The sequence below is a fragment of the Schistocerca gregaria genome, chromosome 8 (genome assembly GCF_023897955.1).
Source record: "Schistocerca gregaria isolate iqSchGreg1 chromosome 8, iqSchGreg1.2, whole genome shotgun sequence".
NCBI lineage: Eukaryota > Metazoa > Arthropoda > Insecta > Orthoptera > Acrididae > Schistocerca > Schistocerca gregaria.
The window spans coordinates 367,421,487-367,446,205 of NC_064927.1; the positions used below are offsets into that span (position 1 = coordinate 367,421,487).

At 43.5% G+C, this 24,719-nt stretch overlaps 1 protein-coding gene across 1 annotated transcript in view; it reads right to left on the reverse strand.

Moving 5' to 3' along the window:
- The window catches only part of LOC126285424 (uncharacterized), a 1,121,207-nt gene that overhangs the window by 795,899 nt on the left and 300,589 nt on the right, over window positions 1–24,719 (reverse strand). Inside the window, exon 2 of the mRNA XM_049984792.1 lies at window positions 974–1,059. Coding sequence (XP_049840749.1) covers window positions 974–1,059 — 86 coding nt within the window. The remainder of the gene's footprint in view (window positions 1–973; window positions 1,060–24,719) is intronic.

The following is a 24,719-nucleotide window of genomic DNA, read 5'->3' on the forward strand; positions in this document are numbered from 1 at the left end:
CGCAGTCGATTCGCCGGCTCCCGTGAGATCACCGAAGTTAAGCGCTGTTGGGCGTGGCCGACACTTGGATGGGTGACCATCCAGCCGCCATGCGCTGTTGTCATTTTTCGGGGTCACTCAGCCTCGTGATGCCAACTGAGGAGGTACTCGACCGAATGGTAGCGGCTTCGGTCAAGAATACCATCATAACGACCGCGAGAGCGGTGTGCTGACCCCACGCCCTATCTGCATCCTCCACTGAGGATGGCATGGCGGTCGGATGGTTCCGGTAGGCCACTCGTGGCCTGAAGACGGAGTTAGGTGCACGGACAGCAGACAGGGAGGGGAGGGGAGGGGAGGGGAGGGGAGGGGAGGACGTGCTACACTGTGAATGGGCACCTCGCCGAAGGGAAAGTGCACATCAACAGCTGACGCCAACGATTATCTCGCTCAGATTTTAAGCTTTTGCTAGCGAGTAAGCAATGGATAATATTAAAAGGTTATGTCAGTATCACCAATAACTCCAGACGTTCAAAATGAACTAGAGTACCGAAACAGCAATAGTTGAATAAACAGAGAATCAACTGAAGAAAGAAAAAAAACTACTTGATGCAGATAGGAAACTTAATAAAACAAGGCAACTGAGGAACAATGGCGAGGACTCGCCCAGCGCCTGCGACCTACACCTTTCTGCATAGCCGTCACAAAGCCTCTTATATAAAATAGTTTAGTGTAACAATGGTTTGTCGTCAACGCATTGGGAGATCGGAGTAACGGTGATGTTACATCGTACGAAGTAGCGTCAGGTCGGCAGACAGTGGATCGCTTTTCGCCGAATGTGCAGCGGGAGCGCCGCCAGACGTGGAGGCGAGCGTCGCTTCCGCTGCGGCCCGCCAGAGGCGCCAGCTGTCCAGCGGCGGACAGTGCCGGGCCCCTCGCATACAGACACACAGAGACAGCACTCGGGCAGGCTAGCGCTGGCGCTCGTACTCACCGCCATACGTGCGGCGTGAAGCCGGGGCACTTCTCGTGGCACTCGAGGCACGGCTGGCCCTCGTCCACCTCCTGCACCAGCACGCCCTGCAACACGAGAGGAGAGCGACCCTGTCAGACCTGGCCTCATGCCTCACCACCTGGTGCGGTTCCAGGGAAGGGGGATCACACGCTGTTATTTGCAAACTCCTCCCCCAAATGTAACTTGCCGCTACCGTTACTTCTGACTAGTCACAGATACCCAAGATTTCAAAAACAGCAATAATATATTACTATAATATTAAAACAGCCATATAAATAAAAAGGAAATAGTCTGTTCACAATTGTGTATCGCCGAAAATTCTTCACCAGTTCCTCCGGAATTTTGACATAACGTTGCACTTTTATGCACCTGCTGAAGCGCCATAAGGTATATAAAAATGCAATATATACACACATAACAAATAAAAGCATAATTTATATACACCTAATGGCGCTCCAGAACATATATCAAACATAGTTGCATTAAAATGTACAGTAGTGTCAAAATTTCATAGGAATCGGTAAAGTACTCTCAGAGGTTTACTATTTTCTACAAACGAACATTTACATATAAATAAAAATGCTTCGAAATTTTGACACATCGCTGCATTCAAATATGTGCTTGTGTTTATATACCAATTTTCTTAATTATATATATATATATATATATATATATATATATATATATATATATATATATATATATATATAATTATAAAGTGTTAAAATTATAAAGTGTTAAAATACCGTTTTAAGAGATCTAAATTTCAAAAACTTCCCCCGGAACTTCACAGAATTAGAATATATATTGCTTGATTTGTAAGAAAGTAGTTTCCAATGCTGTGGAAGTTCCGGGAAGATTTAGAAAATCAGATCTCTTAAAACGGTATTTTAACACTTTTCGGAGCATCTTAGAAGTGTGAAAATAACATTTGTCTCACATCGCTTCAACCGGAGAAGTTCTATCGTACCACTTTTTCTTCGTCAGAGCTACCGATATGGTACAACGGTGCGTACCGTCAGTCGTTGTTAGTAAACAGGAAAGTTCTGTTTATGGCTTATCTGCTTATGGTTCGAAAACTACTACGGAATCTGAATTTGTAATAACAATAAACATGGCTCAAGGGTAGAGAGGGAGGGGAGGGGGGGGGGGGAGAGGAAGATGGACAAAGAAACGGGGTCGGAGGTGATAACCAGAGAGGGGGGATAGGAGGAGATGGAGAGGGTTGGAAAGGAGAAGTGGACGTGCAGAGAATGACGAGAAGATGGACATCGAGGGGGGGGGGGGGAGGAGCAGGACACGGAGAAAGATAGTAGGAGGAGGCAGACAGGGGGAGGAGGAGGTGTTTAGAGCATCTGTTAAATCCCGTGAATACTAGAAACGTGTGCTTTCTCCTTTCTTTCTTTTCCGTTTAACGACTGAGCCACAGCAACGCGTGACCAGAAACAGATAGTTTTGTAATATATACATCGATGCTTACTACATTTTCAGTTCAGATAAAAACATCATCTGTTCAAAATTCCTGTGCAACGCAGTTGTTGCAGGAACTACGAGATCGACGAACATTCACAACCATCATTATTAGTTGTTCCGGCGTACAGTAAGGGCCGGCACGAAGGTCGAAAACATCACAGCACAGAGGGCTGTGAAGACGTCAGCCAGTAATACGCTGACCGACTCCAGTCTAGGCGAGACCCGAGGTAGCGGCGGTCTCGAGCCGAAGAGAACGTAAGCGCCGCTCCGCCGAGTTGAAGACAAGCCGTTCTACGAACGCTACAGCAGTGCCTTAGGAACTGGATCATTTCACTTGTAGCGTGAATTGTATATACTGAAGAGCTTGCTTAGGTTTGTCTGACGCCCTTTGCTCGCTACACGTCTGTATCTCACAAAGTTAAGTATTGTAATCATTTCCTTTTGTAATGAACTTCATTAATATAATTTGCTTGAATTCTTGTCTATCGATCCGAGAAAGAGGTTTCGACAAGTAGGCAGGGAACAACAGTAATATTTCAAATAGCTGTGAGATTGTGAACACAAGTCCGCAAACTGCAGCTATGCGGGCAAACAAAATGAGGGAATCCTTTCAGTCATTTCCACCTGCATTTTGAGAAAGTTTCTGTCTGTCTATTATCTTGGTGTTATACAGGCCGCAGTGATGTCGACATTCTGTTCAGCTTCAGCTCCTCCGCCAGGCTGTGCGAAACAACTGACCACAGATCTGCTGGAACTTCAGATGCCCTGTCATGACGACATGAGCGGTACCGTGACTTATGGCCAACACATCTCCCACCGCCCGCCGTCCATCACTTCTGGGACGGCATCCCACCGCAGCCGTGACAGAGGCAGCTCCTTACACTGCAGGCTAGGTCAGTATAACGGTTCTCTTTCTCATGATTGTGTTGTAAATAGCAGGCGCATTTCGAGAAAAGTGTAATTAAGATTTGCTTTGTCGCTACAACTTAAAATTCAGTCCAGTTATTTTTTTCTGACATACATTTCTTCATCGGTATTACGCCTTGCTCAACGAAGTTAACGAATAAGATTTATCATTTTTATGACAAGCTCTCCAATCATTCTCGGAAAACAGTTTTGTTCAATAAATACCCACGAGGAGCCGTGGAGCTCTATCACGTAAATTTTCGTTTGCAGAAAATAGTAAATATCTGAAAGTTCTTTACAGATTCCTATGAAATTTTGACACGACGTTGCATTCTAATACATGTATGTTTTTATATACGTTCTGGACCGCCATGATGTATGTATATATATTACGTTTTAATTTGTTATGTATGTATATATTGCTTATTTATATACTTCATGGCGCTCTAGTACGTACAACGCTGTGTCAAAATTCCAAAGGAACTGGTGAAGAACTTTCGGTGATACACAATTCTGAACAAACTAACATTTCCTTCTCATTTACATGGATGTTTTAATATTATAGTAATATATTATTGCTATTTTTAAAATCTTGGGCTTCTGTGACTCGCAAAAGTAACGGTAACGGCAAGTTATTATGAAAGAAGTAGATACGTATAAGACATAAGCAATCATGACGGAATCACGTAGTTTCTTGCATAATATGAGTAACAAAATGAGGTGTTTGCAGTCGACATACAAGTTTTCTGGGTATGGTACAGCGTCATAATGTATGAAAATACTGCTGCTGGAGAAAAATCAACGTTTCGGCCACGTCTGCAGCGACCTTCTTCTGGATCTTGATTAGACCCAGAAGAAGGTCGCTGCAACCGTGGCCGAAACGTTGGTTTTTCTCCAGCAGCAGTATTTTTACATATTATGACGCGGTACCATAACTAGAAAACTTTTACGTCGACTGACTCTGGTCACGGACGCCTACGCAATTATAAAAGGCGTTTGCACTTCATCAGTGGAAACTGATATAATGGCACTCACTGTCCTGTAGTGTTATTGCGTTGTTAGTACTTTGCCCAATTTCCTTTCTTCCTAATTACCTTAAACATTCTCTTCGGGATAGATTTTCTTAGGGTTCGTAGTTCCTGCAGTGAAATTGCGGACTATTCTTCTCGTGTCGCTCTTTTCACATACGACCCGAAATTGCCTTCCAATCGATAAAGACTCCGTGCAAGTATGTCCCAAAGATTTGTCACAAGGTTCAAATCCAGGCCAGGGCAAGACAGCGATGCATTATCTTCAAACTACTTTTTTGGTCGTAGCAGAAACATGGACAGACGCATTTTTTCGTTGAAATATTAGATTTTCGTCCCCTATGTTATCATACACTCCAATCAATTTTGTCTCTTGCAATGTTTCTACTGTTCACCCAAGCAAAGTGTGATTTACTTTTAGCGCAGAAGGTTGCCCAAATCATAACACTTTCATCATCAAAATGCTGTACAGCGCCAGATTTGTACCTGGTGGCCAAAATTGGAACCAAATTTTTCCAGCTTGAATCGATTTCGCATTAATGCATTAGCGTACCTAACATGTTTCGCTCCCATACGATAGTTACAGCCCTCACTGCACCTCCGTTAGTAGCTGCACTTTTGTCACAACCATCCGGTACATTGTATCCTCTCTATTCTAACTTAAACAATGGAAATATTTGTAGCGATTGTTTTAGGTCTCAGCCTTACAATCACTTTTCATACATTTTTAAAACGAAAACAGTGTAGAATCAGGAGAGCGAAGTAATTAGCTGAAATTTTTGTTGTAAGGAGCTGGGACACTTTGCTGGATGATGTGTCAACGCGCTCAAGCCTAATTAGTCTGACGGTGGAGAGAACAACCAAGAGGGAAAGTCGTTGGGGTCTATTAAGGACGAGTGTGGCGATGATAATGAAGCACGTCCCGTGTAAAGTTAAAACCGCGGAACTCATCCCAGTCCTCTAGGTGTTAAGAGGATGACTACAATATTTCCCTCAAGAACACGACCGAATGCATTCAGCTCTCTAAACGAACTTGACTACTAGAACACAGTAATTAAAGAGTGCAACAAGCAACACGTGTCACCGTATGTCCAAGTTGTAGATGTAGATGAAATCTCCAGATTAGTATTGCCGATATTTTTAAAAAATGGCGGGAAATCGATATATCATTATGGGGCCCGATATATCGAAAAATTATCGGTAAACTGCTTATCGGCGGAAAGAAATCGACGTATCGGCCAACAAAAATATCGTCTGCACATTGTAAATATACTGTCAGTTATTGATTTATTGTTAGATATTCTGTACATCAACATGCTGGCAACCTGCTTATCCCTCTTGGAGCAATAATTGTAAGGATAACGATGCACGTTCACGCTTGGCGATAACCACTTTGCTGCTATGGTAAATGGCACAGTGAAAAGTGTACACCGGACACTGTGGCCGAGCGGTTCTAGGCGCTTCAGTCTGGAACCTCACGACCGACACAGTCGCAGGTTCGATTCCTGCCTCGGGCATGGATGTGTGTGATGTCCTTAGGTTGGTTAGGTTTAAGTAGTTCTAAGTTCTAGGGGACTGATGACCTTAGATTGTAAGTCCCAAAGGGCTCAGACCCATTTGAACCATTTGAAAAGTGTCCGATGGATCTGTCGTTCGGTTTCGTCACATATCGGATTTGCCTGGAACATTTTTGTCGACTTGCCTATTTTTTTCATTTCTACAAACGCCATCGACCTAACAGTTATGATGTCAAAATTGCATGTTGAAGTTAAACGTTGCTGTTTCTGTTGGTAGAACCGAACGACGATTCCGTGAGCAATTCCCCTCACACATCTCCGTCCACCACAAAGGCCAATCTTGCCATTTAGATTTTTGTTCGTCATTTTCAGCAACTGTATTTGAAGAATACCGATGTGAAGAAATAACAGTTCTTAACGCAATTCGTGTGCTATTTCTTCACATGGGTTGTCTTATTCCGTTCACACCGCCACGGCCCAGTGCAATCGGTCTTTTTCTTTATGTCATGTATACTTGTTAGTCAAAGAGAAAGATGGGAGTTAATGAAAGCTCAGAAAGAAGTAAGACTCCTTCACATAGTGAAAGTAAAACTGTGTTATACTACAATTTCAAAAGAACTGTTTCAAATATTTACCGAAAATTGTTAATAGAAAGCGTATACATTAAAAATATCGGTAACCGATATAACTCTTTCGTTATCGATATATCGGGAAGATGAGTATGTTCGATGTACTTCGATATATCTTTTGGAACAAATATTAATGTATCGATACTTTATCTGCAGCCCCAGATGAGTATCATCTTTCTCTGCGTTTACTGAACACGACGCGGTTCGCTGTAAAATAAGAGTGTATCCCAAATTCATTAGACGTGAAGTCTCCAACGAGATGCGAACAGACCACTGTGATCAAAGGGTGCCGTCCTATCGCTAGGGCGCTGCCAGCTCTGTTTCGGCGCAAGCGCCCGCTGCAGAGCCATCTGGCGGCTGTCGAAGTCACCATTCGCGATGTTCGAAAGATGGCACTGCCAGAGACCTAACCACGCGTTTGCGCGAGGCGCGGAGGAAACCGCGATTCGTCTTCGGCACGAAAATGCTTCCAGATGCAAGCACATTGCAGAGGTTAAGGAACTGGGATATCGCAACATTCAGGTACACTAGCTTTTTTATATCAGTCGGATTCTGATGTCACTGACGGACACCGGAAGCTCTCGGTAGTAATTTTAAACCGACTAACAAGTGAATCTCTGAGAGTATCTTCCAGAGTGCTCTTGCGCGAGAAATAGAATTTTGGAACCGGTGTTTTATTTACAGAATAATCATTTGTGTGAAAGCACATACGGTACTTCATCTAATGAAAAGGACTTTGCAACGAAATGTGTGCTGTTTCGAAACATCCTGTTGAATTAATTCTTTGTACCAGACCAGGACACGGACTTGGAAGCCTATCTTTCACAGGGAGCGTTCTAACCGACTGATCTAACCAAGGTACGACTCAGTATCCCCCCCCCCCCCCCTTCCCCTTTACCCTTCCACAGCTTCAGTCTTGTCAGAAGTTCTTTACTATTTTCCATATTTCACATAATCTGTGGAGGCACGTCGTGCGTCATTCGTGGGTAGCTCAATCGGTAAGAGCAAGGTCTCCGAAAGGCAATGTTACGTGCATGAGTCTCGTTATAGCTAATAGTTGTCATCTAGCAGGAAGTTTCAGTCAATATTTCGGTTGTCAGATCTATTTCATTACCTTCGGCGTGATCCGGTGGTTACACATTCATCTCAGGAATCCACATATTCAGTTTAAATGACGTGAATTGACTAAGAGTTGCTCTCGTTAATTGTCTCTCAATGGTACGGCTACAGAAGTCACGTCGGAATAAGTAATACTAGCTCCGCCCCGTCGTGCTATCCGCGATTAAAAAAACTGGATATGTATGTATTCTCAACTTCTATTATTCCATTTCCTCCTTCCACGCCTCTCTGTCCACCTCTTCCTTCCCCTTCTCTATCCATCTCTCCTTCTCCTTTCTCTCTCCACGTCACCACCCCCACCCCAACAGGAGGCTGGAGGTTCCCACCCAGCAACATTTTTTTTTTATTGCATATCGAAACTGTAACTTAATGCAGATGACTAGGAAAAACAAATCAATATTGTTCGACTACAGGATTAGTAGTGTGCTGTTTGACACAGTCACGTCCATTAAATATCTGCGTATAACATTGCAAAGCAATGTGAAATGGAATGAGGATGTAAGGATTGTGATATGGAAGACGACTGGTCGATTTCGGCTCACTGGGAGAATTTTAGGAACCTGTGGTTCTCTTGTAAAGGAGATCGCATGTAGGACAATAGTGCGAATCATTGTTGAGTACTGCTCGTGTGTTTGGGATCCGCACAAGGTCGGATTAAAGGAAGACATCGAAGCAGTTCAGAGGGGGGCTGCTAGATTCGTTACCGGTAGGTTTGAACAACACGGAACTATTATGGAGATGCTTCGGGAACTCAAACAGTAATCACTGGAGTAAAGCGAAGTTCTTTTCGAGGAGTGCTATTGAGAAAATTTAGAGGACTGGCGTTTCGGGCTGACTGCATAACATTCTACTGCCACCAAAGCATATTTCGCGTAAGGACCAAGAAGATCAGAGAGATTAGGACTCGTACAGAGCCATATAGACAGTCATTTTCCCCTCTTTCTACTTGCCAGTGTAACAACTAGTAGCGGCACAAGGTACCCTTCTCCACGCATCATGCGGCTGATTGCGGAATACGTATCTACATGTAGTGGTAGAAGTAGATGGTTGAAATCATTCGAGGGATTTAGCGTAAGCTTTCTACTCGTGGCTTTGCCCACGTACGCACATGTCAAATAGATTTCCCCATATTCTCCTGTAATCCTTTATCCTATTTCTTCGCTTACAACCGCTTTCCAGTCTTCTCTGACCATTAGATTTTCATCTGGTTTTACATACCGAACTGCTCGTTCAGTGTCCTCATATACTGTCTCCCTTCATCTTCTGCTTACGACGTCAGCATGTATACCTGAACTGTCGCTGTTGACGCTGGTCTACTGTCGACTCTGATGAGAAGAATCGTATCACTGAACTGTCCACAGTAGCTCACTCCCTGCCCTACTTTCCTATTCATAACGAATCCTACTCCTGTTACACCACTGTATGCTGCTGTTACGATAACGTTATATTAATCTGACCACAAATACTTGTCTTCTTTCCATTTCACTTTTTTGACGTATACTACATCTGTACTGTGCATTTGCATTTCCCCTTTCAGATTTTCTAGTTTCCCTATCACGTTCTAACTTCTGAAATCCCACGCTCCGACGCATAAAACGCTATCCCATTGTTTGTCACTCCATTGTCTGTTTTTTTTATTCAATAATTTAATCCTTACAACAATATCCTTTTATGCGGTAGTACCCTTTAGTTTTCTCGATACATCTGAAACAAATATTTCTGTTGGATATTATCGTGGAATCATGACAAAATATTAAAATGAGTGCAAATAAGTGAAGAAAACTAACATTGGAGTTCACAGAATGAGTACCGCATGACTCGCATGTGATTCACACAATGGGCCACTTACATATTTTTGACCTCATCTGCAAGTGTGGTTTGCAAACACTTTGCCGCCACTTTTCCGAGAAGATAAACGGATCTGTAAATAACGATGCTAACGACTTTCCAGGAGCTGATATTTAAAGAAATGTTTCCAGAAACGCTACGAAATCTGACCGTGGTGTCTGTTGCTGAGGCACGTTCGTCTGCACGGTAAGTGCATTTTAAAGACTGAGGCAGGGTTTCAAAAACTCATACGGACGATTTCCGAAGGAATAAAATATTCCAACAGCCGCACTTTTAGTAAACTCACATTTCACAGGCCGTGCGGTTCTAGGCGCTTCAGTCTGGAACCGCGTAACCGCTACGGTCGCAGGTTCGAATCCTGCCTCGGGCATGGATGTGTGTGATGTCCTTAGGTTAGTTAGGTTTAAGTAGTTCTAAGTTCTAGGGGACTGATGACCACAGGTGTTAAGTCCCATAGTGCTCAGAGCTATTTGAACCTTTTTTTTCACATTTCACAGTTATCGATTTCTGACTAAAGATATATTCAATCTTCAGTTGTCACATCAGCGAACATGCACGTCCATAATAATCTCCTGCATTCCGCTGTACTGACATGACTAACCTCTCATGGATACCAGTACAAAAGAGGAACAAGTACAACATCAATACGTACCACGCTGTAATATCTGAATACTTCTGTCCATCGTTAGCTTTAGCTCAGTGAGTTACGAGTGAAATGTTAAAAGATCGACGGCATACTTTTAGCCTGATTCAGAGTTCTAAAATTACTCCGAATCACCTCAGTTGATAAAGCCACAAACGACATCGTATCCCACCTTCTCAGATAGTTTCCTTCCTCATTAAATCCCTGTTAAACGTTCCGTCCATTCAGAGATTAAATTCAATGAACGTCTGCGATATCCGATAGTTAATTCAGAAGAAACGGAATATTTAAACGCATTGTTTGTCTGTTATGTGAATCTGAAGAATAGAATGGGACGCAGCCTGACACAACAAACACAGTAGTCCAGCCATTAAGAAGTATACTGATGTTGTTCTAACGACAGAAATAAGTATGCCTTCGACGTACAAAATTATCCTTGATGTAGTATTTCACTTAGTAATGAAGGCATAACAATAAGCGGAGCCTACATTTACAATTTGTTTCACCCATGCAAAGGGAAAAATAAATAATGCCAGGTAACTGTACAAATAAACGTGTACGTCACACAACAAATATATAAGTTTATGTATTCAATGTATCGGAATGTTGTTGAAAAATGCAGAAATGAAAAAAAAATCGTGCACAAGGTTGAGGATTGTCGCCGTTCTGTTTAACATTTATTTTGATCAGGCGGAAAATGGGTCTGGTATGAGAATAAAGAATGGTGAGGAAACTCTTCGCTCTCTTATTTGCTGACGACCAAGATGAAAAGGATGTGCAATGCATGCTGAGAAAACTTAAGGACGAGCAGGGAACAAATCTTGAGGAGACCAAGTGTGTGTGTGTGTGTGTGTGTGTGTGTGTGTGTGTGTGTACGTAACAGTATTTGGTGATAATCGACACAGAGGAGAGGAGAAACAAAATCCTGCAAAGGAACTAATATTTGGGATCGGTAACACACATCTCTGGTATATGTGGAAATGAAAATAGTTCCACAATAGCAAGTGGGAAGAGAGCTAATAAAGCTTTGCTTAGAATAATAATATTTGGCAGGACACTGAAAAATGTATTTCACAGTGTGGTGGGGAATATAGTTCTATATGGAGCTTAGATGGGGCCTCAAACAAGGAAAGATAAGGAGAAAATTAAAACAGTGGAAATGGACTCTGTGAATAGATGTCTCCAGCAAGATAGCATACGAAATGAGGAGGTATGGAGGTGAATGGAGGTAACGTGTTTCGGAGAGTAGAGCGCTTCAGTGGTACGGACACGTACGGTATAAAGAATGCCCAACCATAAGTGGCGAAGGAAGATATTAAACCAAGAGGCGCCCGCAAGGTGGGAGGCTGGAAGGCCAGCGTTAAAATGGGAAAAATACTTACAGGAAGCAATGAAAGACAGAAATCCAGGACCAGATCACTGGAACGAACGAGTAACGGAGAATGAGTAGTTCACATTATATGATATGCAAGAACAAAAATTGAACGAGTGTAGGTGAAAACAGTTGTATGGAGAGATGCGGAGAAGGCCTTTAACCGGCAGTGAATGGTGAAAGGCGAAGTAAATGATGTAGATGGTAATGGTTTAAGTTGTCGAATATTGCCGCAGTATTAAGTCTGGGGTTCGTTTTATGTCGTGCAATATTCTTGGCAAAAAGGAACTGCCAAATAATCAACGTGTATATCAGTACAATGGAGAAGACCAGCTTAGTTGCCACTGTGGTGTGTAAAGTCAGACCTATGCTTATTTGTCTTAAATAGAGTAACAATCCGTAGTTCTCCATTGAATGCCATGCACAGGGCACGACCAGGGTAATACTGTCAGCTGTCCTCATTAGCAGACATATTGCTGACGACAAGTTTTGAGACCAGAGAGACACAACAAAGTTAGCCGGCAGCACGCGCTGCGCTAAATGCCTCGGCATTGCGCAGTGTTGTGTCATGAAGTGCGTGTTGACATCGTCTTTATTTGGCTCTGTTATACAGAAGCATCAAGCGGTGCGGGCAAGCGACAGAAGCGTTTCTTCGAAAAATTCTCTGCACAGTGTACGGGAACAATTACCTATTCGATGTAGTGCACGAATGACGTCTCTCAGACTACAAGATCACCGTGAGACCCTAACTTTTCCGGGCGAATTGAATGTTTAAATGTGCCGGGTGACGTCGTCGAACACCTCCGATATTTGGACAGGAGCACACCCTACCGTTCTCAATGCACAAATGCAAGGAAGAAGAAATGTGCTAGCAAATTTAATACCTCGGGTCACAGAGGAGAAACAAGGAAGACACCACACACAGAACAAGTGTCAACACAAACAAAGATAACCAACATCAGAAATATCGATAGTTACTATTAATCAAAAGGTGAGGTAACACTAATTCTGTCCCTACGTTTTTTGATGAGAGACAGAGCCGGATTCCAAGCAGCATTTAAACAAAATCCACCATCTCTGTTAATAAGGTTGCTTGATAGTCTGATTTCAACAGCTTCCTTAATAACACTATCCCAACAGCTGGACGTGCAAGCCAGAATCTCCGTGTTGTTGTATTCCATAGGGTGACCGGTGTCAAGGCAATGTTCTGCAATAGTGGATTTGCTCGGCTGTTGTAAGCGTGTGTGACGCTTGTGTTCAATACACCGGTCTTCCACAGTCCTGATTGTCTGACCAATATATGACATGCCACAACTGCAAGGAATTACGATAAACACCAGCCTTACGCAAACCGAAACCATCTTTTACGGACGCCCACAGGGCCTTAATCTTAGAAGGTGGTCGAAATCACATTTCACATCATATTTCCGCAAAATACGGCCAATCCTGTTGGAAATGCTTCCTGCGTAAGGTCAAAAAGCCGTAGAGTTAGGTGTCACTTCGCTGCTATCGTCACTCTCCCGTTGCACAGAAGGCTGATGGCGCAACGCACGTTTGATCTGCCTCTCACTATAACCATTCTGACGAAAGGTGACTTCGAGATGTGCCAAACTTTCAGGGTCTGAGATAACGTGGGCCCTGTGAACGAAGGTGAGAAGTACTCCTTCACGCTGAGCTGGATGGTGACAACTATCAGCTCGCAGATACAAGTCAGTGTGGGTGGGCTTCCTATCAACAGAATGTCCCAACGTACCATCAGTCTTCCTTTTGACCAACACATCAAGGAAGGGAAGGCATCCATTCTTTTCCATCTCCATAGTGAACTGAATATTCGGGTGGATTGAATTCAGATGCCGGCCGCAGTTGCCGAGTGGTTCTAGGCGCTACAGTCTGGAACCGCGCGACCGCTACGGTCGCAGGTTCGAATCCTGCCTCGGGCATGGTTGTGTGTGATGTCCTTAGGTTAGTTAGGTTTAAGTAGTTCTAAGTTCTAGGGGACTGATGACCACAGATGTTAAGTCCCATAGTGCTCAGAGCCATTTGAACCATTTGAATTCAGATGTTCCAAAAACCGGTTTAAATCCTCACTACCATGAGGCCAAACAACAAAAGTTTCGTCTACATATCTGAAAAAACACGCAGGTTTCAAGGTCGCTGACTCCAATGCACGTTCCTCAAAGTCCTCCATAAACAAATTGGTCACAATAGGTGACAGCGGGCTTTCCATTGCAACTCCATCAGTCTGTTCGTAGTACTAATATATCGGCGGTGTTCGACGACGTCACCCGGCAGCAAACCCGTAAGTTATTTGAATATAACATCACCCTTTCCCACATTTCACGAACATAAAGTGAGTTTTAGAAATGACTTTTATTTATACCTACAAACAGAAAAAATATCTACATGATAAACATAACTGAAGTACAACTGAGGAAGAATGGATTCCGGCGAAAAAAAAAATCTTCTGTTCTTGTGCAAAACTGACATAGTCGTTTTCAGACGTTTTCAGCAGTGGTCTTACACGCGCTTGCTGCCTTCACTGTAACTGAGCGGTGAAACATTACTGATCGTTACACCCGAATTTATTTATACGCAGTTAGACTCTCAGCGCCCGTTAAGCTCTTCGAAGCGCATTGTTTCCCACTACATTTTCTGTTATTCCGGCGTTTACTCTCTCTGGTGGATGAGAAGGCCGATGAAATCTTAACAAATAGACTGACGAATAAAAAGCTTTGCTCAAAATGAAACGTCCGGTTCTGTTTGCAACATTTTCCAATATTCACATTTCGGCTGACTACTTACTTTTTTTCGTCCCAGGAACATAGAGCCTGCGCCACAGTGCTGGTCTGCGCCTTACTTTACTGTTACACTCTGCCACAGCAGGTTTGCTTGGCTCTAAAAGACTGCTAAGTCGCTGACAGTCCTTGTGACTCTGCCCGATCGTTTAACACTAAGCAGACCTTTTTATATTGTTAGCAGAAATTGGATGTCGTACATCCCATCGAGTAGATCAATTTCTGCGGAGACTAGGACGGAAAAGGACAAATAATTGATACTTGAAATTCTTTTTCTCCCTGGTTTTATCGATAAAAAAATCATTCCTTTGGATCACTCTTCGTAGTTGGCAAGTTCTTTAGCGACGATCTCCTTTGATAGCGTGCCCGATGGAAGTCCAGAGAAAGAGCTTCATAGCAGCACGTTTCTCTGGAATGGATCGTGATGGTTTGAAGCGTGGCGAAATCGGTCCGTTCGTGTGACTTTCCCATACGCATCGTGACGTTGTATCAATAGAGGGCAGCCGTCGCTTTTCTTTAATTTCATTTTGAACTCGAACTCATGGCATTTTTATGTTAGCGAAAATCGCAAACTTGTTGTGGTCCGTATCGTCCTTCCACTAACGCGTCACCCGTGTATCGCCCAAAACGCTGGCTTCAACGCAGCGGATTCTGCTCCCTCTGTCTTATGTACAAATTCGCCAGACAGGAAATCAGTTGTAGTGAGAAAGAACCTGAAGTCTTCTATAAACCAACGGTAGAATCTTTCACCAGTTACTTACAAGGACTCCAAAAGGAGGATTATCAACAAGGGCAACAGCATCCTAAACTGGCCATATTATCAGTAAATCTGATCCCCTGTTCACTTCATGTTACAAGTTCAGTGCAGTGGCGAGTATGGCGTTCGCACGTGAGTCTAAAAACCATTGACAAAGTGCTTAAGGTATTTTTGGCACCTGATATTCGCCCTAAAGGGATTCCTTCCATTGTTAAAGTGAGACCCGTACCGCCTTACAGCTAAACGGTCTCTTGCTAGATAGCGTTCATTACTGTCTTGGCGAAGCCTTGTTATGGTGATCGTTACAGAATTTGCTAGAGTGTGCTACTATCAAGGTATCAAAGAAAAGGACGGTACCCTGTCGAAGGTGTAGTTGTGTTTCTCCACGGCACATCCACAAAACCCATCGTATCGTGAAGATGACGAAGATGTGCCTCGTCTAAGCCTGAAATTTTAGCAGCACCGTCCGAGGCAAAGCCCTAGAACCGCCTCAACAAATTCGCGATTTGATCTCTCAGGTTTTCTCGACGTGACTGATTAAGTGTGTGCTTCCGAGTGCTCTGCCGAAGTCGTCAGGTAAGTGCTCTCAATATGGAACACTGGATGAGTGTAGTCTGGCTAATTTGCACAGCGTTTTAAGAAAAGCCAATTCTTTTATCCATGCTTGCGGCGTCACATCTGCTGAACTATGTGTCGTACAGTGATATAATTTTGCAGGTAGGCCCTATATGTCGACACCGTCTATAAAATGTGTTCCAAATAGAATTAGTAGTTAAAAAAGTAAGGAATTAAAACGTGTGACTGATGCTGATGTTATACTGCATGTACAGCGAAAACGCAGTAAGCGATAGACTTCTTTCCTTTCGTTATTTTGTGGAAGTTATCAGCGAGAAAATGTTTCGAAAAGGTATGAAATTATATGTGAAGTTTATTGGAAGTCGGGCTAAGTGTTCTCATTTTCAAACACTGCACGAATATAGCATGGGTAATTTGCACGCCATGAGCTACACCTTAAGACGGATACACAGTTTATGTCATTAAACCTTTAACACAAGCTTTTACCTCTTAATGACAGCATTTTACATTTTTAAATTCGATCAATAAAATCCAGCACGGCCTGGTTATTCATTCTGCCAATTTTCTATTAGAAACGGAAACAAAAAATGAACTGTGTTGGTAGTGAAGTATCGAAAAAGTTTCATTTCTGTGTATTCGTGAAAGTATCTTTGATATTATGAAAGAATCGTACAAAGAAATAAGCGTAATGTAGAAATGCATAAGTATAGCATCCAGAATAAGAAACGTGATCCCAGACGGCTTCTGCACGCTGGGTGCAGGTGCTTCGTGTTTTTGAGACGAGATTTTGTAAACGTCTCTATGGTAAGGCTGCTTCATAGCTCTACAGACGGCTATGGTTTTTTCCAACAACGCTGTCACGTCTGAGGGATTTCCTTAAGTTGACTCAAATGTAGGAGTGTGCTAACAGCAATAAAACGCCATGCATGATACGGCAGTTTTACATTTATCACAGTTTCACAAGCTGCGACATTGTCGCGAATAAAACCGTGACCCGTATATACAGTAAGTTTCCTTTACTGTACGTCTATGGTCACACACTTTGTTAACGGATTACCGGTTTCGGTCTATAATGACCATCATCCTAGCCGCTTCAGTCTGGAACTGCGTGACCGCTCCGGTCGCAGGTTCGAATCCTGCCTCGGGCATGCATGTGTGTGATGTCCTTAGGTTAGTTAGGTTTAAGTAGTTCTACGTTCTAGGGGACTGATGACCACAGATGTTAAGTCCCATAGTACTCAGAGTCATTTGAACCATTTTGAATGACCATCATCAGATCTGTTGCATAAAAACTTTATTTTTATGAAACAGATCTGATAATGGCCATTATAGACCGAAACCGGTAATCTGTTAAGAAAATGTTTGTGACCATAGACGTAAAGTAAAGGAAACTTATTTATCTCAGTGTTATGACGTCACATCTGTTGAACTATGAGTCGTACAGTGATGTATTTATGTAGGTGTATTCAGCGACATATGTGAGTTTTGTCTGCAAAATAAGTTGGGAATGCAATACAAAAGAAGCAATACATTTGGAAGTCATATACAATGAAATAGTTTTTCACGATCTCCTGAACTACTTGTCGTACCATGATATGTTTTTGTAGGTATATTTAGCGGCATATGTGGATGCTGCCTACGAAACCTATTGTGAATACCTTTAGTAGCACAGAAGTAATGAATTTAAAGGTGTGCATGATGCGGCAGTTTTTTCACGCACCTCATTGTTTATGACATGGTATCTCCTGAACTATTTTAGGCAGGCAGTTCTTAGCCCCTCAGCGATTGCTATCTGACAGGAAAGGACATGCGTACGAAGTTTGGTTGGAATCACTCCAGTGGTTTAGGGGGAGATGTGGAAGTTAAGAACGGACCCACCCACCCACCCACCCACCAACCGTCCCACCACCCCTCTACACACACACACACGTACACACACACAGTGTGACCGTTTAGCTTTAGGCTTTTAGTGACATGGAGCTGTATCACTGTTCCCAATTTCTCATTTGACGTCATCCATAGGCTGTTACCGTAAAACGCAACGTCGTCTTGCCAGTAAGACTGCAGACAATAACTGCTGCGAGTGTGTGTATGCACTTGCTGTGAGCAGAGGGAGTGACAGTTTTGTGAGGTGGCCTCTCCTGAGGGTGTGGCGGGCCGGGCGAGGCGTTCAGAGGGCGCCGCCCGGACCCCCCGGCACTGCGCAAGGCGGCCCAGGGGCGGCGCGGCCGCCCTTCCTGCGGTCGTTAGGCGTCCAATCTGGCCCCACGGCCCGTCCCTAAACCGGCGCCGCGTTCTCGCCTTAATGAAGCGAAGGCGCCGCGCTGGCGTCGGCTCGCCCTCTGAGCAACAACTCTGCGCTCCGTCAAAGTTCGAACATACTACCCCTCTGATTTCTGCGCTCTCCATATTCATGGATTAAAAAAAAAAAAAAAACACGGAGAAGGAGTTGTGCAACATTAACGAAAGTTATAGATGTGTTTCTACATCAGAGAGATGAATGCCTGTTCAAATTTCCCGCCTGTAGCATACCAGCTGCGCTAGTAGCACCACTATGAGGATAAAACTCAAGTTTGCTTTAAATGTACACTGTAAGGGAGTGTCCGCTAGTTACTTTTGATATTGGATGTGGCGAGTTGTTGTTGCTTTAAAAATGCTTTTTACGGCGAAAAAGACGCCAGTACCAACAAAAAATGGTGACTTAACATCTGAGGTCATCAGTCCCCTAGCCTTACACCTACTTAAACCTAAGTAACCTAAGGACATCACACAGATCCATACCCGAGGCAGTATTCTAACCTGCGACCGTAGCAGTCGCAAAGTTCTGGACTGAAGCGCCTAAAACCGCTCGGCCACAGCGGCCGGCCCAGTATCGACACCTCATGGAGTCTGAACGAGGTAGTGTAATGGGACTACTCCGAAGATGAATGTTCTTTCTGCGATATTGCAGAGAGACTTGACGGGAATGTAGAAACTGTACATGATTCCTGGCATATCTGGACACTATATAGTACGGTCACGAGAAGACTGCGCTCCGGACGGTCTCGTGCCACTACAATCGTGGTCGGCGCATCGTACTTTAACTGGAGCAGCTATTCGAGCAGCAGTTGGCATCGCAGTGACACAAAGACCTGGTACAAATCGGTTACTTCGAGGACAACTCCGAGTGAGACGCTCTGTAACGTGTATACCATTGACCTCAAACCACCGCCATTTGCGACTTCAGTGGTGTCAAGCGACAGCTCACTGTGAAAATAGTGACAAAAGCATAATTAATGTACTATTTTCAATATATTTACTTAATTTACCATCTTATCAAAACAGTAACAGTTAGATTGGATTGGATTGTTTTGGGGAAGAGACCAAACAGCGATGTCATCGGTCTCATTGGATTAGGGAAGGACGGCGAAGGAAGTTGGCCGTGCCCTTTCAAAGGAACCATCCCGGAATTTGTCTGGAGCGGTTTAAGGAAATCACGGGAAACCTAGCTCCGGATGGCGGGACGCGGGATTGAACCGTCGTCCTCCCGAATGCAAGTCCAGTGTCCAAACCACTGCGAGTAACAGTTAGAAGACAGTTCACTAACGATATAACATGGACGTTTCATATCAGTCTAGAAGTGCTTTACAATGACGATTAATGCCGAAATAGTCTGTAGTGAAAAAAAAAAAAAATTAGCCTTATAAACGGTGATACTGGTGAACCGTTCTAACAATCATGTTATTATCACCACTAGACGTAACCCATAATTTTATTGCAGACTGTTTACAGATTGTGAGCACTCTAAAGTGACCTCACCGGGAGCGGAAATCGCTGTGAAAGCGGCGCCTGGTTCTGTTGCCGCCGTGATTTGCCTTTAGACCAGCAGATGCGGCGTGACCGCTGGTGGCCGAGCGCCAGCATCACCGACCGTGGATGACGTCACGGCCGGACCCTCTGAATGGACGCGGGCTGCACCAGGCGCATTGAGCTCTGGTAGGGCCCTCGCTTTATGAAGTAATGTACAGAGTGCAGCCAACCTCTGTTCTTGACCATCTCCGTACAGAGCCGAAGTTCACAAAAACACAATGAGGTGATAAAGAGTTGTGGGACAGCGATATCCACGTATACAGATGGTGCTAGTATCGCGTACACGAGGTAGAAAAGAGCAGTGAACTGGTGGAGCTGTCATTATGCCCGCACGATAGGAATTAACAGGCTTTGAACGTAGAATGGTAATTGTAGCTAGAGCCATCTGACATTCCATTTCGGAAATCGACGGGGAATGCAGTATTCCGGGATCCACAGTGTCAAGAGTGTGCCGAGAATAACAAATTTCAGGCATTACCTGTCAACAAGGACAACGCAGCGGCCGACGGCCTTCACTTAATGACCGAGAGCAGCGGCGTTTGCGAACAGTTGTCAGTGCTAACAGACAAGCAGCACTGCGTGAAAGAAACAGCATAAATAAATGTGAGACGTACGATGAACGTATCCGTTAGAACAGTGTGGCGAAATTTGGCGTCAATGGGCTATGGCAGCAGACGACCGAAGCGAGTCCCATTTCTAACAGCACGACATCGCCTCTCCTGGTCTCGTGACCATGTCGGTTGGACCATACGTGACTGGAAAACCGTGGCTAGGTTAGATGAGTGCCGATTTCAGCTGGCAAGAGCAGATGGTAGGGTTCGAGTGTGGCGCTGACCCAACGAAACCATGGACCCAAGGTGTCAACAAGACACTGAGCAAGCTGGTGGTGGCTCATTAAAAGTGTGGGCTTCGTTCGCATGGCTCATTGGCGGGAAACGGTTATGGTTGCTAATTAGAGACCATTTGCAGCCAGTCCTGGACTTCATGTTGCTAAACAACGATGTCGTGTCACAGGCCCACAGTTTTTCGCGATCGGTGTAAAGAATATTCTGGGCAATTAGAGCGAAAGATTTGGCCTCGCAGATCGCCCGACAAAAATGCCATCGAACATTTGAGGGACATAATCGAGAGATCATGTCGTGTACAAGACCCTGCAACGGCAAACCTTTCACGGTTGTAGACGCCTATAGAGGGAGCTTGGCTCAAATTTATGCAGGGGACTTCCAGCGGCTTGTCTGGTCCATGGCACGTCGAGTTCCCGAACTACTCCGGGTGAAAGGTGATGCGACACGATATTTGGGGGTATCCCATGACTTTTGTCACCTCAGCGCATATAGGCGTATTCTATAATCCCGATAGTAATCAAATCTGTTGAACACGAGCCCTCAAGTCTAAGTAATACATTTGTAATCCGATTCTCTCTATTTATTCTCTAAGTCATAAAACTTTTCGAGTACGTCGTGACTAATCAAAGTTTGTGTCAAGCCACGACTCGAACACATTTTGCTGCTTTTTGTGTACAGTCACTTAACCCTTAGGCTTTCAAACACTACAATTTCCTCCCATGGGCCATGTAGGAACAGGACCACTGGGAAAACGAATTTGGGTGAAGTGCATGGCTTATGCTGTCACGCTGGATATGGTGGGATACGTTGTACTGTCATAACAAAAAAAGGTGTTATTGAAACTGGTTGATGTAGCTTGTGATTTTGCTGGTCGTCTTCAGTCCGAAGACTTACTGGATGCGGCTCTTCACGCTCATTTATCAACAAAATGGTTCAAATGGCATCTGAGGTCATCAGTCCCCTAGAACTCAGAACTACTTAAACCTAACTAACCTAAGGACATCACACACATCCATGCCCGAGGCATGGTTCCAGACTGTAGCGCCTAGAACCGCTCAGCCACAGCGACCGGCACTCATTTGTCCCTTGCAAGTCTCTCCCTCTATGAACCTGCTTATTATGTATTCATGCCTAGGTCTCCCTAAGCAGTTTTTACCCTATACCCTCCTCTCTCTCTCTCTCTCTCTCTCTCTCTCTCTCTCTCTCTCTCTCTCTCTCTCTCTCACACACACACACACACACACACACACACACACACACACACACTTCCATCAGTTATATTCCGTGATGCCTCAGTGTGTCTCCTATCACCCGTTCCTCCATTCTGCAAAGTTGTGCCACAAATTTTTTTTCTATCCTCTCCTCATTCGTTATTCGATGAAACCATCTAATGTTCAGAATTCTTCTGTAGTACCACATTTCGAAAACTTCGATTTTCTTGACTTTCGTACATGACTACGGTACAGATAAAGATCTTCAAAAAAGAAATCGCAGCACATTTATCTTAGCTGTGAAACATAAATATTTTTCATAAATGTTTTTGCCCTCAGCATCGCGTCATTTAATTCGAGTGCGTTTCGTTACTTTCTGTTACTCTTATTCATACATAGTTTAAGTACAGTGTAACAAGTTGTAAGTGAATCGGTAACCTCACTACACCTATGTCTACTTTGTTGATGTTATGTACGCAGGTGGCCTCCCTACAACGAAACTTTAAAGTGTGACAAAGTTGAATAAGAACGAAAACAGAGTTCAATTGCCTCACTGGTGGTTCTACAGAAGAGAGCAAAACTCGATCTTTTGCTTGATGGTGTCTCCGTCAGTAGACGTCTATTTTATTGTCAGATTTTATCCTTGGCTTTATATTCGACAGAAGATCATCGATAGACAATCAACATGTAAAGTCTGAGGAATAGATCTAATCTACATGCCTGAAACCATTGCCTAAAATAGTCGGGATGGATGCATTGAGGGAGAAAAGTTAGGTTAAATGAATATAAGATCAGAGACGCAACATGAGCTTCGAGTAGACACAGTTGGGGAAGGAAAGCGGCCGCAGGCTGTAACAGTTTGAGACTAAAGGAATCGACTGAAAACCAAAACCTGAATGGTTGGTATTTTGCTCTTCCAGGGCCCATTATGTTAACCTCTGCAACCTTTCATTCGGACCTGTATCGAGATTAGAAAACACGAATGATATGCACAGGATGTTCCAGGAGGAAAGTTCAGTATTCAGGGACACGAAAGGAAGATATCAGAAACAAAATTGTCTAATAAACGTGGGCTCTAAATCCATACATTAAGAACTGAAAGCTCCTCTTCATCTTCGGTACGGTGAAACAAATATCTTCTACTGGATACACTTTGCTTTCCATATTTTGGGAGAAGGCAGCATGGACGAAATCAAGAAAGAAAGTCCTTTAGAACGCATACCTTAAAAGCTATGAACACTTGTTCGTCTTCGCTGATGTGATACATAACTCTTCTACTGAAGAAATACTCATAGCTCGTAAGGTAAGCATTTTAGAGTCCATGTTTACTACACCTTTATTTTCGAATGGACCTTCTGTTATACACCTGAATACTTAGCATTTTTTCTTCCGTATGTACATCAATCTGATAGCTGTAATAAGTGACACTCAGAATGCTGGCAAAGCGATTCTACGCATTAATTGAAGGAATCTATGAATTGCTTAGGATTTACAACTGAACTAATCATTTTAGTTTCTCTTTAATCACAAGGACAAATATCAAAATCCGATAGGACGAAAAACGTGTAGTTAAAATAGTGTGTAAATGTTTTCAGAGGTTGGGACGAACCGTGTACTTAACTTTTCAGCTTCTGAGTGAAATTGTGGAAAGAATTTATTGTCTCTGATGCATATTTAATATTTAACAATCGAAGTTAATCCCATTTTCAGATTTATCGTTTCAGTTCGAGATTCTGGGTCACTTGGCATTACCTAAACGCTCTGGCTATGGTGACAATGAAAGACGTTTCGCCCTCCGGCCGCTGTGACCGAGCAGTTCTAGGCACTTCAGCCAGGAACCGAGCGACTGCTACGGTCGCAGATTCGTATCCAGCCTCGGGCATGGATGTCCTTAGGTTAGTTAGGTTTAAGTAGTTCTAATTTCTATTGGACTGATGACCTCTGATGTTAAGTCCCATAGTGCTCAGAGGCATTTAAACCTTTTTTTTTAACGTCCCGCCGCGAGAGGCCGTAATGAAACTGATAGTGGTCCATTTTCACTATGTTTTGTACTTGCCGATACAATCATGTAATCATAAAACATCACAAATTTGTAATGATTATATTTCTTCAATTTTTGGGAAGTTATTTAAAATTAATAATTATTAGTGGCATTACGGTTATTTCTATAATTTACGCCGGGTAATAATTTGTACGCTTTTGTAAAACATATAATTAACAATACATAAATTTCTCTCGATGTAAACATCGATAATCTGTAAGATGGCTGTGTTGCGAGTTTTTACATCTCTGGTCCTCTTGGCCTAACTTGTTTTGGCGCGTGTTAAAGTGTAGTCTGTTCTGTTCTTTAGTAGTGCGCACTTGGAGCGAAGTGAAGAAACGGGTGAGTAGCATAATTGATTACTGCTCGATCTGCGTTCTCGGACATTTATAATCAGTTGCACTGTATTACCGTAGCCATTAATAGGACAAGCGCACTTAACGTGACATTTTCCGAATTCGAACATTTCAATACTTTTTAGCAATAGTGGAGGGGAAGATTGTCGCAGGGTACACCAACCCTTTGAACGGGTTCTTCTTGTATTCAGCAGAAACTGTTTTTAGTCAAATCGGGGAAATGCACGCCCTCCGCTGCTCTCCATTGTCACGCCTGCTGGGACTCCCGTTGCCCCTAGCGAAACCAGAGCAAGCGCGTAAATCGTGCCGTCTCTCAGACGGGAGTATTGACATATCTTTCAGCGCCACCACGACACAGAACACTTTCTGTAAACAAACGGCTATTTTCTTGGAAGACAGTCACACTTTAAAAAGCTGCGTTTACATTAAACGCGAGGGACCTTTGCCAAGTTCTACAAACTCTATACCGCGCGACTGAACAAAGAATGGGGATCGATACCGGATAGATGTGGGAGATGTAAATGTGAAATGAAATTACCGGACGACACGTTTACATTGATTTCTATTTTTAGCGTTGAAACTAAAGCCAGAGTCTCTCAAAGAAGCATTCGTACTGAAGGGTTACCAACGCTTCGGGAAGCAAACTAATATTTTCACTTTACTGTAACTGTGACAAACACCACCACAGAGACTTTGACAGAATATTAATGAAACTGTGACTAAGTTGTTGTTGTTGTTATGATCATTTATCATTGAACCG